A 19253-nucleotide genomic window follows, 5' to 3' on the forward strand; every position below is an offset into this window, starting at 1 on the left:
TGTGAGGTTTAGATGAATTAATATATATCATGATATACAAAAGCTGGCTGACAGAGTCATAACACACCAGCCATTCCCAGTTGTGTGACCTTGGATTTACAGCCTCCCTGGACCTCTGCATCCTCAATCCTCATTTATAAAAGGGGGGTGGGGAATAACACCTTTTAGTACTACCATGAGGAGCAAAGCAAATAATCTGTGAAAAGTGCTGGTTACAGAAAAGTACCTCAATGTCTGCGAAATCCCCTCCAGACCCTTAAGTGATATTTGATCTGATCCTGTGGAATCCTCTTCCATGCCATCATCTCACCACTGAGCATTCTGTCTACCTTTCCCACCTTCCAGCCATGCACGGAAGCGGAGGCTCTCACCCTTTCCTCCCGCACATTCCCTCAGGCTCGGTACCAGAAGCCCACTCCTGCAGGCTCAAAGTCCCCAGCACTTTAAACGTGGCCTCAGGCTCCAATTCACCAGATACAATCATCCACCTGCTGGTCACAGGTGGAGGCAACCCCTGCTGGCCACCCAGACCTCACAAGGCCATTGAGGCTGAAGGGCCGGCGAGCACATAGTAGGTGGTGAAGTGGTGGTTATGTGGTTACAGAAACAAGCCTGGAGCACCTTCCTGACTCAGGAGTGCAGACCAGAAAAACACCACCAGGGCAACGGTTAGATGGTTCCACCTCACATATCTGCAAATGGCATTTTCACACAACTTCTGTCATACCCACAACCTCAGTTAAAGTTTAAAAGTCCTAGGAAAGGGCCCTCAGCAGACTCGGCATATGAATTATCAGCCACAGAAATAAGTCCCAAAGGTCTCAGAGAAATCAGGACGGACCAAAGGAATATGAAGGCAGAGTCTAAGAGAAAAGTGAAAGCCTCCTCCATTCTCCTCTTTCCTGCTCCCTCCGGGTGGGATTAAAGGAAGCTGGAGGGAGAAGGGACAGGGAGTACAAGGGTGTTACTGCCTGTCACATAATTAAGTCTATGAGGAATTACGACACACTGTGGGGAAAAAAGCCTACACATAAACAGGTTTTCCTCAAAGCCTGCTTCAGCTGGAATTGCTAAATACATAGGTTCCACTAACCTGATTCCATTAACTCACTTTCATCCCCTTATTTCTCTTACCCTCAGCCCCACACCCGTCCCTAGAAGCACACAGGCCCGGGACCCAGACGTCCTCCATCAGTAGCATGAGGCCTCCTGGTGACAGGACCTCTGCACGTGGCTCAGGGCTGAGCAGGGGTGAGAGAGGTAAGAAGGGCAAGGCCGCCCTTGGCAGCTGCCCCTTAGAAGGCTCTGGTGTTTGAGCGAGGATGGCTCTTACACTTCCAGGGGGTCAGGTTCTAACTAGGTCACCCCTCGGACACTCACACCACCACTCACTCTTTATCTCCATCTCTTTCTATTTTAAGGCAGGAGTGCTGCCAGACAGTCGTGTGGATTACCTGACTTCTCCCCCTTTGGAGGCCAAGCCCTCACCTGCCAGGTGGGATCTCTCTCAGGCTTCAACCTACTTCCTCCAGCCCCACCTCAATGGTCTCCTGAGCTGGAGTCTGGGAGAATGAGCAGCACCCCCAGCATATCCCACTTTCCTCCCCCACAACCACAGTGGGGCCGTCACACCCCTGCGTAAGCCCAGGTCCACATCACCCTCAGGGTGAAGGCCCAAATCCTCTGAGCAGCCCTCTCTGCAGCCTCCTTCCTCTCCCAATGTCCTTGCACATGTGTATTCATGCTGCTTCCTCTCTCTTGAACATCCAAACTCTCTATCATCATCCAACAAATCCCTGCTTGTTCCTCAAGGTCTAGCTCAGGCTCCCACCACCCCCAGGAAGCCTCCCCTGGCCACTCTTCTCTGTGCCCCTCCAGCCCCCATGCTTCCCTTATCAAATCACTTGCACAGTATCCTCTAGTTGTTGACGTCTGTGTCCCCACCAGAGAATAAGCTCCCAGGCTCCTTGAGGACACCAACGGCACCTTGATTCATTAACTGAATGCCTACCAAATACCAGGTACCTTCTGGGAGCCAGTGGTAGAGCAGTGAACACAACAGACAAAATGCCTGCCCCTCTGAAGCTCATATTCTAGTGATAATAATAGCCAACGCTCAAGAGCACTTTCCTTCGCACTTTCTATATTCAAGACTATTCTCAGTATTCTGTATTAATTTATTTAATTTCCACCACAATTATTATTATCTCCTTATTACAGAGGAAGAAACTGAGGCTCCATATTACACAGTTTGCTCAGGATCCACAAACTAGTAAGTGGTGGGGCTGGGATTCAAACGCAGATAATCTTGTGGTAGACCATGTTCCCAACCACTGGGCCCTTTTGCCTCCTAGTGCTGATTTCTCTACTCTGCTTTTCCCATTTTGGTATCCACAGTGCCCAGGTCGGTGCCCGGCACCCGCTGAGTGCTCAGTATGAAGGGACCCCTCTAAATGAGGAATACTGGTCCCCCTGCCTGAGCCACCGGCTCCTCCTCTCATCTCTACCCAACCCAGCTCACAAGACCCCCCCAGGTCTTCCCTGACTCCTCCAGTCCCTGAGTTGTTTCCTCCTGGACACTCCTTTCCATGCTGTACCTGCGCCACTTCCCTGACACTTCATTACACACCGCCTGACCATCCTAGCACCTGAGGCTGTGCAGACATCTCACTTAGCTAGCTCCCTGGGCTCCCTGATAGATCCCCCCAGAATACAATAAATATGGTGCCAGGCTTACAACAAAATTGGACGCAAATGCTAAACTGAACCCTGCCTCCCCTCTCTATTTTTCCATTATCACCAGGGCTACTTTCCCCCTTGCCCAGGGGAAGCAAGCCAGGGCTCAGGCCAGACACAACCTTTGCTGCAACTGTATCTGAAGTGCCGAAACCCATCAGGTTTTATGGCCAAGGTCATACTTAGCGTGCAGCTGTGGTTAAAAACAGCAAGTAGAGTTGGATGTTTTCAACCCCTTGGGCAAAATGCATCAGGATGTTCAATGCCCTCTGTTAGAAAGCACCCATAACTAAAGAATCTGAGCTGGGCAGTATCCACAGGTACCCTCTGTGTACATCAGAAGACAAGAGTCGCTGCGGAATGTGAAGACAAGGAATTGCCCAAATTCACTTGGACCAGCACAGCCGCTACGGAAAAAAGACAGAATACCCTGTGTTAATGGAAATATTTGCCAAGCTTCGTTAAACTATACCATGTTTTGGGGACTGAGTACTTCACAGGTATTGTTCTCATGTAGCCACTGCAAAAGTCCTATGGAGTAGGTAGATACCCGCGTTTGCCCTATTTTGTTTAAAACTTTGTTCTGCAGCCACGAAGTTGGGCTGCCAAGCCCGGGTGCTCATTCATGACCCCATAGGTGCCCTATCTAAAGCCTGGAGTGGGAACAGCTTAACTATGTGTGAGTCTGAGTCTGGTCAGAAGCCCTCAACACTCAGGGAAGTGGTCCCTCCACCCATCCCTCCTGCTAACAACACCCGAGGCAGGCAGGGGCTGCCTGGGCTTGGGGGGGGGTCGGGGGGGGGTGGTTGGGGGGTTATCAATCAGCAGGAAGGAAGTCAAGAACTTGAGGTCTTCAGCAAAGACAAACCGTCTTGGGCCACAGAACACATCACACCTTAAACTCTGACTCTCTGCCTGTAAGTCCCAGGCTGAGCTACAGGGTCCTTTTCTCACATTATGCAAATTGTGGATCTGTCAGAACCCAGTGAGATTCCCCTGCCCAGAGGCTCTGCCCTGAGCCAAAGACATTTCTGCCTACTCCCCCATGTGGCCAGTACTCCCCTACAACACCCCTGAGGTGACTATGGGGACAGAAAAGCCAGCCGCCTTCTCCCTGCTTCAGCCCACAGACTGCCTCCCCCTCCTCCCACCAGGAATGCATGAGCACTGGGATCTGAGCCATAACCCGGAGGCACAGGAAAGCACAAGATGTGAGGTTTTCCTGCTAACGCTCCTCAAAAGGCCACACCTTTTCACTATGAAGAGGAGTTTATTTTCAAAATCTTCTTTCCACTTTGGATGGGACTCGGGACGGGAGCATCCATCCCTAAAACGGGCAATGCCAGCCCTGCCACCGAACACCTTTGCTGCGAATTCGTAACCTCCCTCATCTGTAAAATGCAGATCATAAGAGGACCGGCCTCACAGGGGAGGTACGAGGATTATATAAGCCTGTCTGTCAAGCCCCTACAACAGTGCACATGGTGTGCACCAGATAAACATTTGTAAAATAAACAAATAAATAAGGACTCAACAAAAGCAACGGGCTTCGCAGTGTGACAGTCCCCCGCCCCAGCACTCAGCTTACTGCACCCCCAAAGCAAGCAAAATCCAACAGAGGCCTTAAAAAAAACTCAAACCTTTCCATGAACTCAAGGAGGCAATCCAGCACCAACCAGATCCACTCTGCCCCAAGGAGCAGCCTGGAAAGGCCCAGCAAGATCACTGCATGACACAATCATTACCTCTCAAATCACTGGGCTCCTCAGAAACACGGAGCTTTTCTAATAAGAAGAGCATGCTTTGGATTCTAATTTAAATATCCATCTATTCGCAGACCAGGAAGCCAATTACTATTCCCTCCCCCAAAGAATTAATATCGCCTCTGAGTTTTAGAAACCATATGGTGCCAAACACACCAACACATCCATGCATTTTCAGGTGAGGAGGGCTGGGAGAAAGTTGAAGTAGAGGCCGACTGAGCTCTCTCCAGCTCCCACCTACACACCAGGGCTAAAAAAAATGTAATTACTCAAAGCCTCGGTAAATGGATGTAATTCCAGGTGCCGCCAATTCCGTTTAGAAATGCATTAACGGGTACAGTGATTATAGATATTTAGCTTCACAGCATTCATGTGTCTAATTTTTTTAAATCCCCAGGTCAAAATGTGGAGAAAAAAAATCTTTCCAAACATTTTAATGGGCAGGGAAGAGAACAAACTGCCTTCCCAGGGACCCTGACCACTGACTTTGTGCCCCTCCTCACCCAGCAGCTTACAACCCCAATTTACTCCTAACTCCAATCAACGCTCTCTCCTTGTGTACCTGCCAGTGTTGAGAGGATCACACCAAATGTCAAATCAAATAAGCTATGCCGATTTGGTCGAGCAACGACTCTGTGCCTGACACTGTCCCCAGGGAGCTAGTGAGCCCTTCATGGCACTGAGTCACAGTCCTGCCCCCACCCGTCTCCCCCAGGACCAGCTCAGGAAACACTGCAACACTAGACGCCTCTGCGACTCACTCATCATCACAACTGTCTGCAGGGACACATTTATTCTCCCACACAGAGGAAGCATTCGCATTTCTCAACTTAATTGCCGCCTGCTTGCCTGCTCTGGCTATCACTGTCAACCACTCAGAATAAGCCACCCCTCGCCCCAGCCCCTCTGTCCTCAGTAGGCTCGCTAAGTGGTCATGGGGTTCCGAGATGTGGACCAGCCAGCCTGCACCCCCGGCAGACACAGTCCCCACTGAGTGGTTACCCAAAAGACCAGCCCCACTGCCAACCTCAGGGGCTGACAGCACCGTCTGGGCAGAGGGGAGGGCAGCACATTGCTAACCTCCAAGGAGGAAACAAGAGGCCCCCGGGGAGCCCGGCCCCCCAGGATCTAACCGGGATCACAGGCTGGGCCTTACAGACAGCTGTACCCATGGACACTCTCTCAAGGCTTTTCTCACAGCTCCATCTAACTAATCCCGACAGACGTACTCTGTAAAGAAAAGGGCTCACAAGGCCTGAGCACCTACTATGTGCCAAACAGAAGCTAGGAGCTTCAGATAGGCCATCGCATTTAATTCTCAAATAATACTAGAGAGGAAAGCAGCACTGTCGTCACTGCACAGAGCGGGAAGCTGAAGCTCTGAGACGTTTTCACTCCCAGAGCCCATTAGAGTCACCCGTGGAGCTTGTAATAATGCTCATCCCCAGTCCAGAACGCCACGTCTACTTCCTGTCTCCCCCCCACCCCGCTGCTCCCACATCAAGGGCTCTAACACAGGTACCAGGGTTAGTGCCTCCAAAACCTAGAGCTCAGATGCCCTGCCAGGCGGTGCAAACACTAACACTAATATCTGGGAACCCTCTCCCTGGGGTGGCGGTGGAGGGCGGGCCAGGAGGAAATCAATCACACCCATTTGGAAAATGTGTCAAACACAAGTGCGAGGAACCTATCAATTTTCTCTCAGGTTGGACAGGGCTTCGAAGATGAAGAATCATTTCATTGACACTTAGCCCCGACCACTTAGTGCCCGGTCTCCTTTTAAAGACAAGTCTCCACAAGAAAGCACAATTCTCCCTCCTGCTAGTCTGATCTCGGGAAGAGTCCCCCAGGAGAACAAGCACCTCTGCCGATGGTGACGCATTCCACCATAGAAGGGGGCTTCCTCGTAGGAGGAACAATGGTTAACAGCTAATGCTGGTTATACAGCACGTACGATTTGCTAGTTACTGTTCTAAATCAGCAGTAACTCCCTGTCCCCATTTTGCAGATGAAGAAACATTTGAAGACACAGAGAGCTTTGAGGGACCTGCCCAAGCTGGCAGCAGAGCCAACATTTCAACCCAGGCACTTGGACTCTGGAATGCATATGTTGTAACCAGCACACAGCACCATCCCTCAGACGCAGAGGTTGGGGAACCCCTAGGCAAAATCCCCGATTACGTCACTCTCCTAAAGCCCAGCCACTTCCTACTACTCAACTCAGTGCCGGCCTCTCCAAGACAGGCACTCACATACCCTCACCCCCAGCTCCTTCGTGTTTCCTCCACTGGCCCCTCCTGCCTCGGGCTGCCCACTGCTCCTCTCCACAGCTACCTCACACTCACCCCCTGAAGCTTCCTAAGGCTCCCTCCTCAGGCCACCAGCCCCATTCACCCATACTGAAACTGCCCAGTGTCCCTCTCCTCTCTTGGACTGGGCACTGCTGGAGGGTGGAGACAGTGACCTCAGTTTCTCTCCACATCAGCCAGTGTGGAGACTGACATAAGAGTAGATTCTTCATCAGAGTCTGGATAAATCCTGGGTCAAAAACCATCCAGCCTCTGGTTAAACACTCCTCCAGCCAGGCACTATCTGTGGACATGCACAGACAACTCAGTTCGGAGAGGACAGGATTATTGCAGAGGTTACTGCATTAACTTAAAGCATTGCTCTTCCTCCACAGCTCTCAAGATGGAGATAATCTCATCTCCCACTTCACCCAAGGGGAGGGGACTGGGTATAAAGCTGGAATGGGACATTGGTCCCCTTCATCCCTCGAGCACACTGTCCACCACCCCCACCCCTGCCCCGCGAACTGCAGTGTTCTGGGGAAACACAGGAGGTAGCCAGTAACTGCTAGAAGAGAATGCATGCTAACTTCAAGCTGTCAGACCTCAAGAGGCTGAGGGCTCTGCCTTGGCAGGAAAAGCCCCTGAAATACCCTGAGAACACCAACTGTGACGTTGGAAACGGTCTTCTGGCAGAACCTGAAAGAGACAGCCTGGCTCTAAGCAGGCTTAAGAGGCTCATCAGCCCCTAAGCTGTGGTCAGCTGACATCTGGGGGGGGGGGGAGTCGGGGGGATCTACTCCCCCAGAGCACCAGGAATCCAACCCACTGCCCTGCCTGGGAACCATCTACCCCATCCACCACTCTTCTATCCTGCAGGGGACTTTCCGAGGGAGGCCCAAGGAGGCTTCTGCCTCAGGATCATCAGGGAAGGTATAGAGGACCAGTTTTGGGGAACAGACTGTAAAGGGAGGATTCAGGGTAGAAGAGAGGTGATGGGAGCCAGAAGACACCTTGTACCATGATAGAAACAGTGCACAAATTTGTAGTCAAGAAGACCCAGGTTCAGGTTCCAGCTCCCCCACTGATGCTCTGGCCTTGAAGAGATCTTTTTACTCTTCTCGGACCCCTGACCTCAAATGCTTGATCTGCAAAAGGAGGACAATAAAATAATAAAAATACCTACTTCTAAAAGGAATGTATGTGTTTTTCAACTATCAAGCACCCTGGAGATTATTACTGTGACATCTGTGGCCCAGGCAGCACCAGACAATGTCCGTCCTTCAGCAGTCAGAGCCGATAACCAGGTGGCTGCCCAGATTAAGGATCAGACATCTGTGCAGCCCTCTAAATGCCTGGAAAGAGACAAACCAGGAGCCGTTTTTACACCTCATTACCCAGGGCTCTTGGTCCTCAGGTCCCCACAGCCTGGACAAGGTACCCACGACCTTGGGACAGCATAGCCCTTGTGGGACAAGGTAATATAGTGTTATTTTTTAAAATATCTTTTATTTGGAAAAATTTCAAACGTGCTGAAAAGTTGCAAGAATAGTGCAAAGAATATCCATATACCCCTCACCCAGACTCACCCACTGTTAACACTTTGCCCCATCTGCTCTATCGTCCACTCCCCTGAATACACACATGCATATTTTTTAGTTTTTTCCTCAACCACTTAAAAGCAAATGCTTCAAGAACATCTTTTTAATAAACACAATGGTTACACAGTTTTTATTGATCCAAACCAATTCCTGAGTTGAGTCCTAGAGTTTGCCTGCTCCTAATAAGCCAGGCAGCCCCAGTCCAAGGGCACCAGACTCCTGCAGCAGCAGCTGAATACAATTAGGGCCCAGGAGTCACATCTCATTGCTTAATGGATGTACAGAAGAGAGGCTCACATTTTGGGGTACTTATTACGAGCCAGTCACTTGCTAAATGCTTTTCATCAATTAATTCATGTATTTATCACATTTATCCCCACTTTACTGGTGAGGAAGTGAGGCTCACAGGGAGTAGGTAACCTGCCAGGGTCAGGGAGCTGCAAATGGAGGAGCTTGAATTAGACTCTAAGGAATCAGATTCTAGAGCCCATGCACTTATTCACTGCCTCTTTACACAGGCTACCACCACCTAACAACCCCCACACATTTTTCTGCATGATAAAGTTGCCCTGCTGTGCTTTGGGCTCCAAGAAAAACCAACCTTGCCGCCAGGCCAACATCCAGATGACCATGAATAGGCTGGAGTGGAGAGAGAAAGGTGTTCTGGCACAACTCAGTCCAGACAAGAGACGACCTGAAGTCACAACAGCTGCTGGTGTCTTCCTGGAAGTCTGCACGTCCTCCTTCAGAGACGTACAGCCCAGAGGACCATTCTGAGGACGTTTTCTGCCACCCAGTCTCCCAGGTGAATTGGCCTTAACCCTCTTGACATTAAACTTTTGGTCTGAGAAGTCTTGGTCTGAGACAACATGCCCATCCTAAAGTAGCACATGACTTCAGGAAGTCACTTCATCCCTCTGAGCCCACATCTCTGCACCTAAAAATGCCATAATTGTGAGCCTCCAACCAAATAATATTCATGAAGCACTTCATAAACAATAAATCATTAACCCAAAACACTTTTCAGTTCAGAAAATCGGTAAGTAAATGTTTTGACAGTCACTTAAAAACAACAGACAAATAAAACCACACTCCCCCATGTTTTCCCCGTGTCAATATTTACTGAAGACACTCTGCCCGTTTGCTGAGATGCTGCTGTCTTACATTGAGCAAAAAGACTCAAAACACCCATGCTCTTTTCTAGAGACACAGAAAACTAAAGTAGGCACCTCACTAAATCACCAAATAGTCCACATCACGAAGTGCTTTCTTAATATAAGCCCCTTTTTCCAAAGTCCTCAATTTAGGAAGCCCAAAATTTACTCCCATAAACATCAAGGGAATGGAGAGAATGCCATGAACTCACAAGAAACTCACACTCGCCCTCCGTACGTGCATGGCATGGGAGTCAGGGAGAGGGGGTAACACCCTCACCACCCACCCCTGTTCTGTCTCTGAAAAAAAAAAAGAGCCTCAGAAAGCAACTTGCCACCGTTTGTCTTAAAGAGGTTTTCCCAGATCTTTTCTAGGTTGGTTTTGAGACCGCGGCACAAATCACGGCTCTTAATCCTCCAGCTCTCTACACAACACCTCTCTTGTTCCTTTCGCACAGGACCCAACGTTTCAATCCATGAGCCAGTTTTCACCCTTGATGAAACAACCAGGAAGTGAAACATAAATTGTGGGATTATGCCAAAGCTTGCCAAGCTGGGAGAACCTTTTCTTAACCTTCAACAACAAAAGGTTTCAGAATTTCCCTTCTAAATAGATGTAAGCTGCTAGTTTCCCAGAAATTCTTTGTGGAACTGTTGCTTTCTGGTTCAAAATAAAGTTGCTGCAACTGCTGTTCCCAGCAGTACCTCAATGAGAGAGATGACAAATACTTGAATTAACAGGTTGGCACACTACAAGACAAATTTCAGCACCATGAAGTTCAATATTTGCCTGGGGAGGAATGCATTGCAGACAGGACATTTCTCTCTAGAGGTGGCCTGGAAGACTGTCCCTTGGGTAATAGCTTAATTAAACCTCAAGAGGGCAGCTTCCTGGGCCATCCAGTATTCACGGCTTTCCCGAAGGGCCTTCTACACCTGCTGCCTGTAGCCAACTGGGGCCCCCAACTGGACATCCTGTCACCCTTGATACAGCCTTCACTCCCCAACTCCTCCTCTCTCACTGTAATTTCAGACTGGACAGTGGGTTTGCTGAATATAAAAACACACAGCTTAGATATTTAGCATTACTCCAAAAGGGTTTGAAGCCTTGGTTCATGCCTGGTCTTCGTACCCTGTCCCATTAGGACAGGTTGTTAACTGCCCACTCCCAGGCCCCTGGAGCCCCAAGCCCCACCAGCACGGCTGCTCCTCATTCACGTCTGGGGGCCTGAGCACCAGTGCTGTTGCCTCGTGTATCTCAGAGTGGGAGGTGGTGGTGGTGACAGCCTGTGAGGTCAATGCCCTGATGTTTGCATTTAAAACTTTATACTCTACAATATAGAGATGAACCATAAAATGTATGCTAATGATTTAAATTTTTAATTGTTTTAAACTTAGAATAACATCAAATAGGAAATAAAAATGTCATGACAAGTTGAGGCAAAGACTGCAAAAGAAAGGAAAGAGGTTTACACATTAATATCTTTAATGGCACTTTTTTTCAGCTGTTTGAACAAGTGGCCCTGCACTTTCTTTTTACAGGGTCCTGCAAACCACGCAGGCAGTCCTGCCCCAGGACCTGCCATGGTCTTATTCTGAGCCTCAGAAATGCCTTCCCTTGGAGGATGACACTTACACAGGATGGCCCTGGGAGGCTCCAAAGGTAAAAATGAGAGACGTAAAGCTAGAAGAGACCTTGTGCAATCAGCTGTTTCCCACAGGGACCCTGAAGCCGAGCAACAGCAGACACCAAGGCCCGGCAACCAAGGAAGGTGGAAGGCCTGGTCTAAAGGCCAACAGACGCCGCATTCCCCAGATGCACAGCATGAGACTATGAGATGAAGAAGCCAGAGGAGGCCGGGTAACTGCTCTGAGTGCTGATCTTGACAGCAAGCAAGAAGCCTGCGGTCCGGGCACCAGCCTTGACAGGTGTGATTCCTGGCTGCTTTGCTTCCTCCACCTTACCCTGTCTCCTCTACCCCTGATCTGCTTCAGTAAATACCAAATACCTACTCAGTGCCCAGCACTGGGCAGGGCACTGAAGTCTCAGAGGAGCCAAGACCCCTCTTCTCTGCCATTTACCCTTCTTAACGACTCAGGACTTTTCAAAGCCTGCTGGAGGAAGAATCCAAACCACAGGGTTCCATGAAACCCCTGAAGACCAGCCCACTGTAACACTCGAGCTCCCAAGGCCTCTTCTAAAACTTTTCCCTCATGGGTTTCATGTTTGAAAGGCTGTGTCTGCCAAATTATTTTTACTATGTAATAATTAATGTCTTCCATTTCTTACTAATCAGAGACGTGCACCATCTCCAGTCAGCATGGGACACCAAGGGCTGCTGCTCTTCCAAGGCACCTCAACTCCCAACAAAACAAAGAAGGGGTCTGGCCCCGTGAGCCTTGGGCGGCCTGACTCAGAACAACAGCATGTGGCGCAAGTCTCCTTCAAGTATTGACGCCGGCTCCCACCTGCAACCTGAGGTAGGAGCCACCACCACTACCATGGTGACCTATTAGAGGCTGAAGACCTACAGTCTAGTCCCAGCTCTAACACCTCAGCCAAATCACTGAACCTTCATGGACCAGAGCTTTATCATCTGAAAAATGGAATAACCTCTGCTTTGCTGCTTCTAGGGGCTGTTAGAAGGATCAAATAAGAAAAGGTACCGGAAAAAGCCAATTGTCCCTTGCTGCCCGAATGCCCAGGATTATAAGAGTTTCCACATGGATAAAATGGGACTGGTAACAGTTCCAACCTCGTCAAGTTGTTGTGAGAATTAAATCAGAAAACAGTTATAAAACAGCTCCTGGCATTTTTCAAGGACTTGAAAAGATGAGGCTATTACGTAATTACTACTACTATTACTGCTGCTGCTCTTAGTGACATTGTTCTCACAATTACTATCATAACCTGCCAGCTGGCTAAGACATTCATGGAAAAGTAGAGAAGTTTTAGAATACAAGAAGTCTTCTTAGGGCATATCAGCATCGCCCCGTCCAGAACTGGGGGACCCAGGAGTATACTCCTTACATGTTTTATCCCGAATTAATCCAAAACTGAGCCAAAAGTGCAGAAATCAAAACTAAAATCCACCTGCCTTAGGTCAAGATTTTCTGCTTCAAGAAGTGGACTTTGGAAAGTATTCAAATATGTGCTAAGTATCAGCAGTAACTGATGCATCCTGAAAACCTCACACAACTTTCTAGTCCAAGGATCCACTAGGGAAAAGAAAAGCATCTGTGCCCATGCTTTGTCCCTCTAGCTGAGCCCTATTCCAGGAGGGACAAACAAAGAAAAAAGAAAACCCCCAAACACTCAGAAATGCTCACAGCAAATCTAAGAAAGCAGACTGAAGCAAAACATTTTTTAGGTATGGAAAAAAATAATTAATCCCAAACCGTTAAGTCTCTCAAGAAATTGTCACGGAGGTAGTAGGAAATATAATCAGCTGTCGCAGGGTCTCAGCTTCCCCACGTGGTTCGCCTTTGACAGCAGGGGACCCTGTCACATACTGCTTTCCCTCAGGTCTGGGAGGACTCAGTCAAGGTCCTGGGGGGTAGGGAGCCAGGGTCTGCTGTAAGACGATCACCAGGGACTCGATACACAGTTACCGTAGAAGAGTCAGCAAAAGACACGAAGGTCGAGAGGATGTGACTCTGGCGTCCTACACACCCCCGAAGTCCCCCAGCCCAAGATGCCTAGTACACCTCATGGAAAAGGCAACCATTAGACAGGAACAGGAACACCCACCTCTCCCCTCACCAACCCTGACCTCCTTGCATCAGCCCTGGCACTCAGCCCTTCCTCCCCTCAAATGGATGAAATGCCCTGTTCCCGTCTGAAACCAGTGAGACTTAAAGCTCTGGATCTCTTCCCTCCCACCTTCTCAGAAACCCTGCTCCAGCAGCTGGTCCACCTGTTTCTTGCATCATCTATTTCTCCATCTCTACTGGATCATTCTTATCCAAACAAACCATGCTCTATGATCTCCCTCTAAAAAAGGACACCCTCAATCCTCCCACACACACCCTCTCTAGTTCTGTTAGTTCCTCAACTGTACTTTGTATTAAAACCACCTGAAAGATTCACTTCTACCTACTGATTCCATTTCCTCACCCCATACATTCTCTTCCACCTGTTCCAGTCAGGTTCTGCCCTTTAGGTTCTGGGGTCCCTCATTCTCCAGGGTTTTCTGCCAGCTTCTTACTCCTTCTCAGTCCCCTTTGCTGGAGCTGCCTCTCTCCCCAACCCAGGGCTTTGGTCATCTTCTCTTTCTGTCTACATTCTCTTCCCAGGTGATTTCATCTAATCCTGTGACCCTGAATCACACCTATAATACCCAAATGTACCTCTTCAGTCCTCTCCCCTGGGTTTCAGATTCATATATCTAACTAGGATAAATTCACATCTCAAATGTAACATGGCAGAACAAGATCTCATGCTCTCCCCCACCCCAAAACTGCTCCTCCCAGCCTTCCCATCTCAATGATATTGGCACCATCCACTCAGGTGCTCAAGCCCCTAGGAGTCATCTATGACCCTTCTCTTTCTCTCACAAGCTGCATCCTAATCACCAAGCTGGAATCTGACCACTTCTCTCCATCTCAGGTGCTACGACCTCAGTCATGCTGTCATTAACTCTTGCCTGGAATATTGCAACAATCTCCTACCACTATCCCTACAGTTGCCCACCTACAGCCCACTCTAGAGCAGGTAGAGCGACTACCCATTCTAAAAATGCAAGTCAGATCACATCATTCCCCTTTCAAAACCCTCCAATAACTTCTGACGGAGCTTAGAATAGTCTGAAAACTCCTAACCCTGGTTCACAAAGCCCTACAGCATTCAGCTGTCTCCTGTCTGTAACCTCTTCTGCCACTTTCTCCCTTGTTCACTGCATCCCAGCCACGCTGGCCTTTCCGTTCCTTAAACTTGAAGCTCTTTGATGCCTTAAAGCCCAGGCATTGGCTGTTTCCCTCTTCCGGAGCTGCTTTGCCACCTCATCAACACAAGGATGGCTCCTTCTTGTCATTCAAATTTTACCTTAAAAGTTCATCTATTCAGAAACACCATCACTGACCTCCCTATCTGACCAAGCCGCCCAATTACTTGGTATCATATCACTTTATTTTAATTTTCATATAGTAGTTATCACTATCTGACATTACTCTTATTTGTTTTTTTGCTTATTTTTCTGCTCCCTCCCTTCTACTCAATTGCCAACTCCATGAGCACCCAGACCAGCGTCTGCCTCATTCACTTCTGTAGTCCCAATGCCTAGAACAATGTGTGGCACGCAGGAGAAATCTTAGAAACATCAGCGGATGCAGTTATGAGCCTGAGAGGGCCACCGACCGAGAGGTTAGAGGTCCCAGCCTGATCCCCAACTTCTCTCTCAAACACCAATGTGAGGCACAACAGCAGGACCACAGTCACAGTGCTAGGGCTCATTTCTATAAATCTCATCCATCAGGGCTTCAACCATCCTGCCTGAGCCCAAACTGGGGAGGGAGGCTCTGGGATTTTCTAGGACCATCTGAGCTTCGAATATGCTGCTCCATACTGACTAGCAGTGGGTTGGTTTTTTTTTTCAAGTTATTGAAGAAAGTAATTCTGATTCACAGTCCTCCAAAATACACCACCATCCATCCTCTGGCTAGTTTATTCATTCAGTGAACAAACATTCTCTGCCTACTCTGCGCCAGGCACTGGGGTAAAGGATCAAAAGCAGTTTCTGACCTCATGAGCTCACCGGCCAGCAGGCAGAGGGGTGCTGAGAAACGCTGCAACCCAGGTACAAGCCCGGAGTAGGCAAGTAGAGACTACAGCAGTGTTCGCGTCAGCACAGCGTTATAACTTACTGTCCCTGAATTTCATTTCTACAGACCTAGGTCTAGGGGACCTGACGAGTAGGGCGATGCACTCGGGCTTTTGCGGAAAAGCTACTGCTTGACTAGTGGAAGCGAGACTGTCCCTGTAAAACACCAGCCCAAGAGACAAGGAGTCTTCGAGGGATGTTATTGGCTGACTGGTTGCCCTCCCCATCCCCACCTCTCCCCTGCAGGCCCGCGCTACATAGGAGTGGGGGGTGCGGTTCCAACTCCCCCCCACCATCCCAGAGAACGCGGCCGAAGTGAAAGCACCCCAGACGAGATAAGCTTTGTTTCTTTTCCCCTCTCCCCAACCTAGTTACCGGACCCCGGACGAAACTCCTACTTCTGCTCTCCCCACCCCACCCATCCCGGTGCCGGCACCCGCCACGCTCCCCGCAGCCCGAGACCCCGCCGCGGAGGTGTGTCCGGCCCATCACACCAGCGCCGAAATCCCGCCCAATCGCCGCGTCCAGGGCGCAGTTTGCAGATCCTGTTTTGTAACGCCTGCCCCCGCAGCGGGCCGAATTCTGACCCCCGCCCGGGTTCCCCCGCGGCGATGAGCCCCCCCAACCCTGCGCACCCACTGGAGCCCGCCACACAACTCAGGCACAAAACACCGCTACAGAAGCGCGGCGACGACGCAGTGCGGGCCAACGCGCCAGGACCCGAGCGGGAAACGAGGGAAGGGGGCGGGGGCGCGGCGGGAACCGGGTCGGACCGCTGGGCACAGGTGCGGTCGCGGAGCCCGGGTCACTCACTCAATGAAGTAGCTGGCGCCCTCCTCTGTGAAGCCTTCCTCCCAGCCACGGGGCAGGTCTGCGGAAACGCGAGAAAAGTCCAGTCAAACTTGGGCCGCTTAGGCGCGCGCCCCCACAACGCCCCACCCCGCCGGCCCCGCGCCCACCTGAGCGGATCATGTGGCCGGAGTTGACGGGCTCCCCGGTGCGCGGGTGCAGCCAGGTCGTGCAGCGGAGCTGGTCACTGCGGGGAGAGAGGTGCACCTGTTAGCGCCGCCGCCGCTCCGGGGGCGCCCGCCCGGCCCCACACCCCTGCCCGGCCCACGCCCTAGCCCGCGTCCCCGCTTTCCCGCGCCGCACTTGATGAAGAAGACGCGGCCGTCCCGGCACACGCCGTAGGACCAGTGCTCAGGTAAAGTGTCCCGCCCGACCGCCGCCGCCGCCATGTTCGCCGCGCACGGAGCCGCCGCGGCCGCCGCGGGGCGGGGGGGAGAAGGCGGGGGAGGGGGCGGTGCGGGCGGCGGGCCGGCGGGCTCAGCCTGCGCGGGCCCCAGCGGCGTCCCGGGGCGCTCCATCACGGCGCGGACTCCTCCGGACGCGGGTGCACGGCCAGGTCCCGGGCGTGCGGAGTCCCGGCGCCGCCGCCGGAGTTCGCCGCCGCACCGGCCCGCCGGAGCGCGGTCGCCGCGGCCTTTGTCCCCGCGCCTACCCCGCCCCCAGCCCGCCGCGCGCCCCTTGGCCCCTGAGGCCCCGAGGCTCGAGCGGGGCGGGGGCCATCTTCGGGGCGCAGCGGGCAAACTCCTGAAACATGGTGCTCCCCGAATGAGTCGGTAAACCCCACCGGACCCCCACGACATAGCTCTCTCCCGGAACTGTACTTTCTAATAACCTAAACAGGTTACTTCCATATTCCGAGCCTCGGTTTCTTTTTCTGTAAAACAAAGTTAGTAATAAATACTATATGGGATTATTCTGTAGATTATAATAGAAGATTAAAATAGAAGTGGTGTAAAGTGCATAACTGGACCCTGGCACGTAGTAGGTGCTCTATTAACCCCAGGTCTGGCGTGATTTCATTTTCCCAAGTTTGCACCTGGCATGTGAAGGAGGAGGGCGCAGGTCCTTCCCCGACACACAGACACACAGCCCTGAAGTGGCAGGAATCAAAGGCTTCTGCCTCTAATTCCTGTCAAGTGACAGAGAGGTGCTGAGAGCTGAGCTGCATCTCATCCATCTTTAGAAGAGCAGACCCTACAGGTGGGGCCTCTGGAAGCTTCTTTACATGGCTGTTGCCTTCTCATATTCAGGTCTCTGCTCTTGTCTCAGCCTCTGGAGGATCCCTGCCGGGACCTCGCTGTCCAAAGGAAACCCTTTCCGTCCTCCACTTACTATCTATTTCTTTACATGTGTGCACTTTGACATTATTATTTGTGGTTTTTTAAATTGCCTTCTTGTTGTATATTAACACACACACCAGTAAAATGTCAGCTGGATATGAAGAAGGGCCTTGGTCTGTCTCATACACAGCCGTATCCCCAGTGCCTGGAATAGCGCCTGACTCATGTATACAGTCAATAAATGCTGGACGAGTGCATGAAACACACTCCATACTGACAGCCCTGCACACTGAGCGTGGACAGAGTCGAACCTGAGCTCTGGGAGATGTCAGCCCCAGCCTTTGAGGGATGAAGCTCACATGAAAGTGAGACTGTAGGCTACATTCAGAAAGGCACCCCAGACAGGTGGAATTCGGTTGGACACTGAAGGACTGGTCAGATTTGAGTGGGAAGAGAGCACCTGAGAAGGGAGGGATGGGAGAGCAAACACAGGATTGTGGGAGGGGTATGGGATGTTGAGGAGACCATAAAGGTGCCCTTCCTTGGGAACACACAGTGTATTGGGGAATGGGGCTGATATGAGTTAGAAAGAGAGAGTTGGTGTGATTGTGGAGGACCTTGAAACCTGCCTGAGAGGGCCTCCTGCCTTTGACGAAATTCTTGAGCAAATGACAAGGGAAAAGTAGTGTCTTTGTTGTTAAACATTAATTTAAAAGAATGCATTAAATGGGCAAAGGACATGAACACACAGTTCACAGAAAAGTAATGCAAGTGGCTTTGAAACAAGTGAAAAAATAGTCAACTCCCTCGTAATAGGAGAAATGCAGATTAAAATTAAGGTAAGATACTGTTTTTTATTATCAGATTGGCAGAAATGCACATCATAGGGAAAGACATTCTTGTTCACTGTCGGTGGGACTGTAAGATGGTTGTCTCTTTGAAGGCAATTTGGCAACAGCTATTACAATTTAAATGCATGTCTCTTTTGACCTAGCAATTCCACTACTAGAAATTTATCCTACGTTAATGCTTACACAGGGGCACAGAAACATACGTGTACTAGAGTATTCACTGCAGCACTGTCAATAGTTACAAAAGATGAAAAACAACCTAAGTATCTATCCCGAAAGAATGGGTTTATGTGGTGATGGATGTTAACTAGACTATTATTATTGTGCTGATATTTTGCAATATATACAAATACTGAATCATTGTGTTGTATGCCTGGAACTAAAATAATGTTATACGTCAGTTACTCCTCAGTTTTAAAAATGAGTTAAATTACGTCATACTCCTACAGTGGAATGCTATGCAGCTGTTAAAAAGAATGAGATAGATCTCTATGTACTGATATAGAATAATCTCTGAGATATTAAGTGAAATGCAAAATGTAGAACTGCGTATGTGGTATGCTGCTATTAACACATAGGGTGCATCATAGCTGAACAAGATACCCTTCATTTGTGTTCCCTCTTCAACAACAATATGGCATCCATCCAGGGACAAGAGTGCTTTTGTGGAAACTGTGGGATCCAGCACCATGTGCCAAGGGACCCAGGAGGAGATCTCACCCACACATGCTTCAGACAATTAGGTATACAGACTTGGGTCCCAGCTGTGGGCCCTAAGGGGCCCATGAACCAGCTTCAGCCCCTCTCAGACTTGGTGCAGGAGCCCTGGAAAACACTGTCTTAGAAAGTCACTCACAGACAAGAGGGTCTTTGTGGAAGTCCAGGTTTGGTGTGAAGTCCCATTACACCACT

General features: G+C 50.2%; 1 protein-coding gene across 6 annotated transcripts in view; it reads right to left on the minus strand.

The window, feature by feature from the left end:
- PLEKHA7 (pleckstrin homology domain containing A7) overlaps positions 1-16627 on the minus strand; it is a 195089-nt gene extending 178462 nt beyond the window's left edge. For all 6 annotated transcript variants that reach the window (XR_012076601.1, XR_012076599.1, XR_012076598.1 and 3 more), the window contains exons 1-3: positions 16514-16627; positions 16321-16397; positions 16175-16232 (exon numbers count right to left, since the gene is read on the minus strand). Coding sequence is in view for 3 of the 6 variants with exons in the window: in XM_072969604.1 (XP_072825705.1) it covers positions 16175-16232; positions 16321-16397; positions 16514-16599 (221 nt within the window). In the remaining 3 variants the exon portion in view is untranslated. The remainder of the gene's footprint in view (positions 1-16174; positions 16233-16320; positions 16398-16513) is intronic.
- Positions 16628-19253: the final 2626 nt, after the last annotated feature.

Source organism: Vicugna pacos, chromosome 10 (genome assembly GCF_048564905.1).
Source record: "Vicugna pacos chromosome 10, VicPac4, whole genome shotgun sequence".
Classification (NCBI taxonomy): Eukaryota; Metazoa; Chordata; class Mammalia; order Artiodactyla; family Camelidae; genus Vicugna; species Vicugna pacos.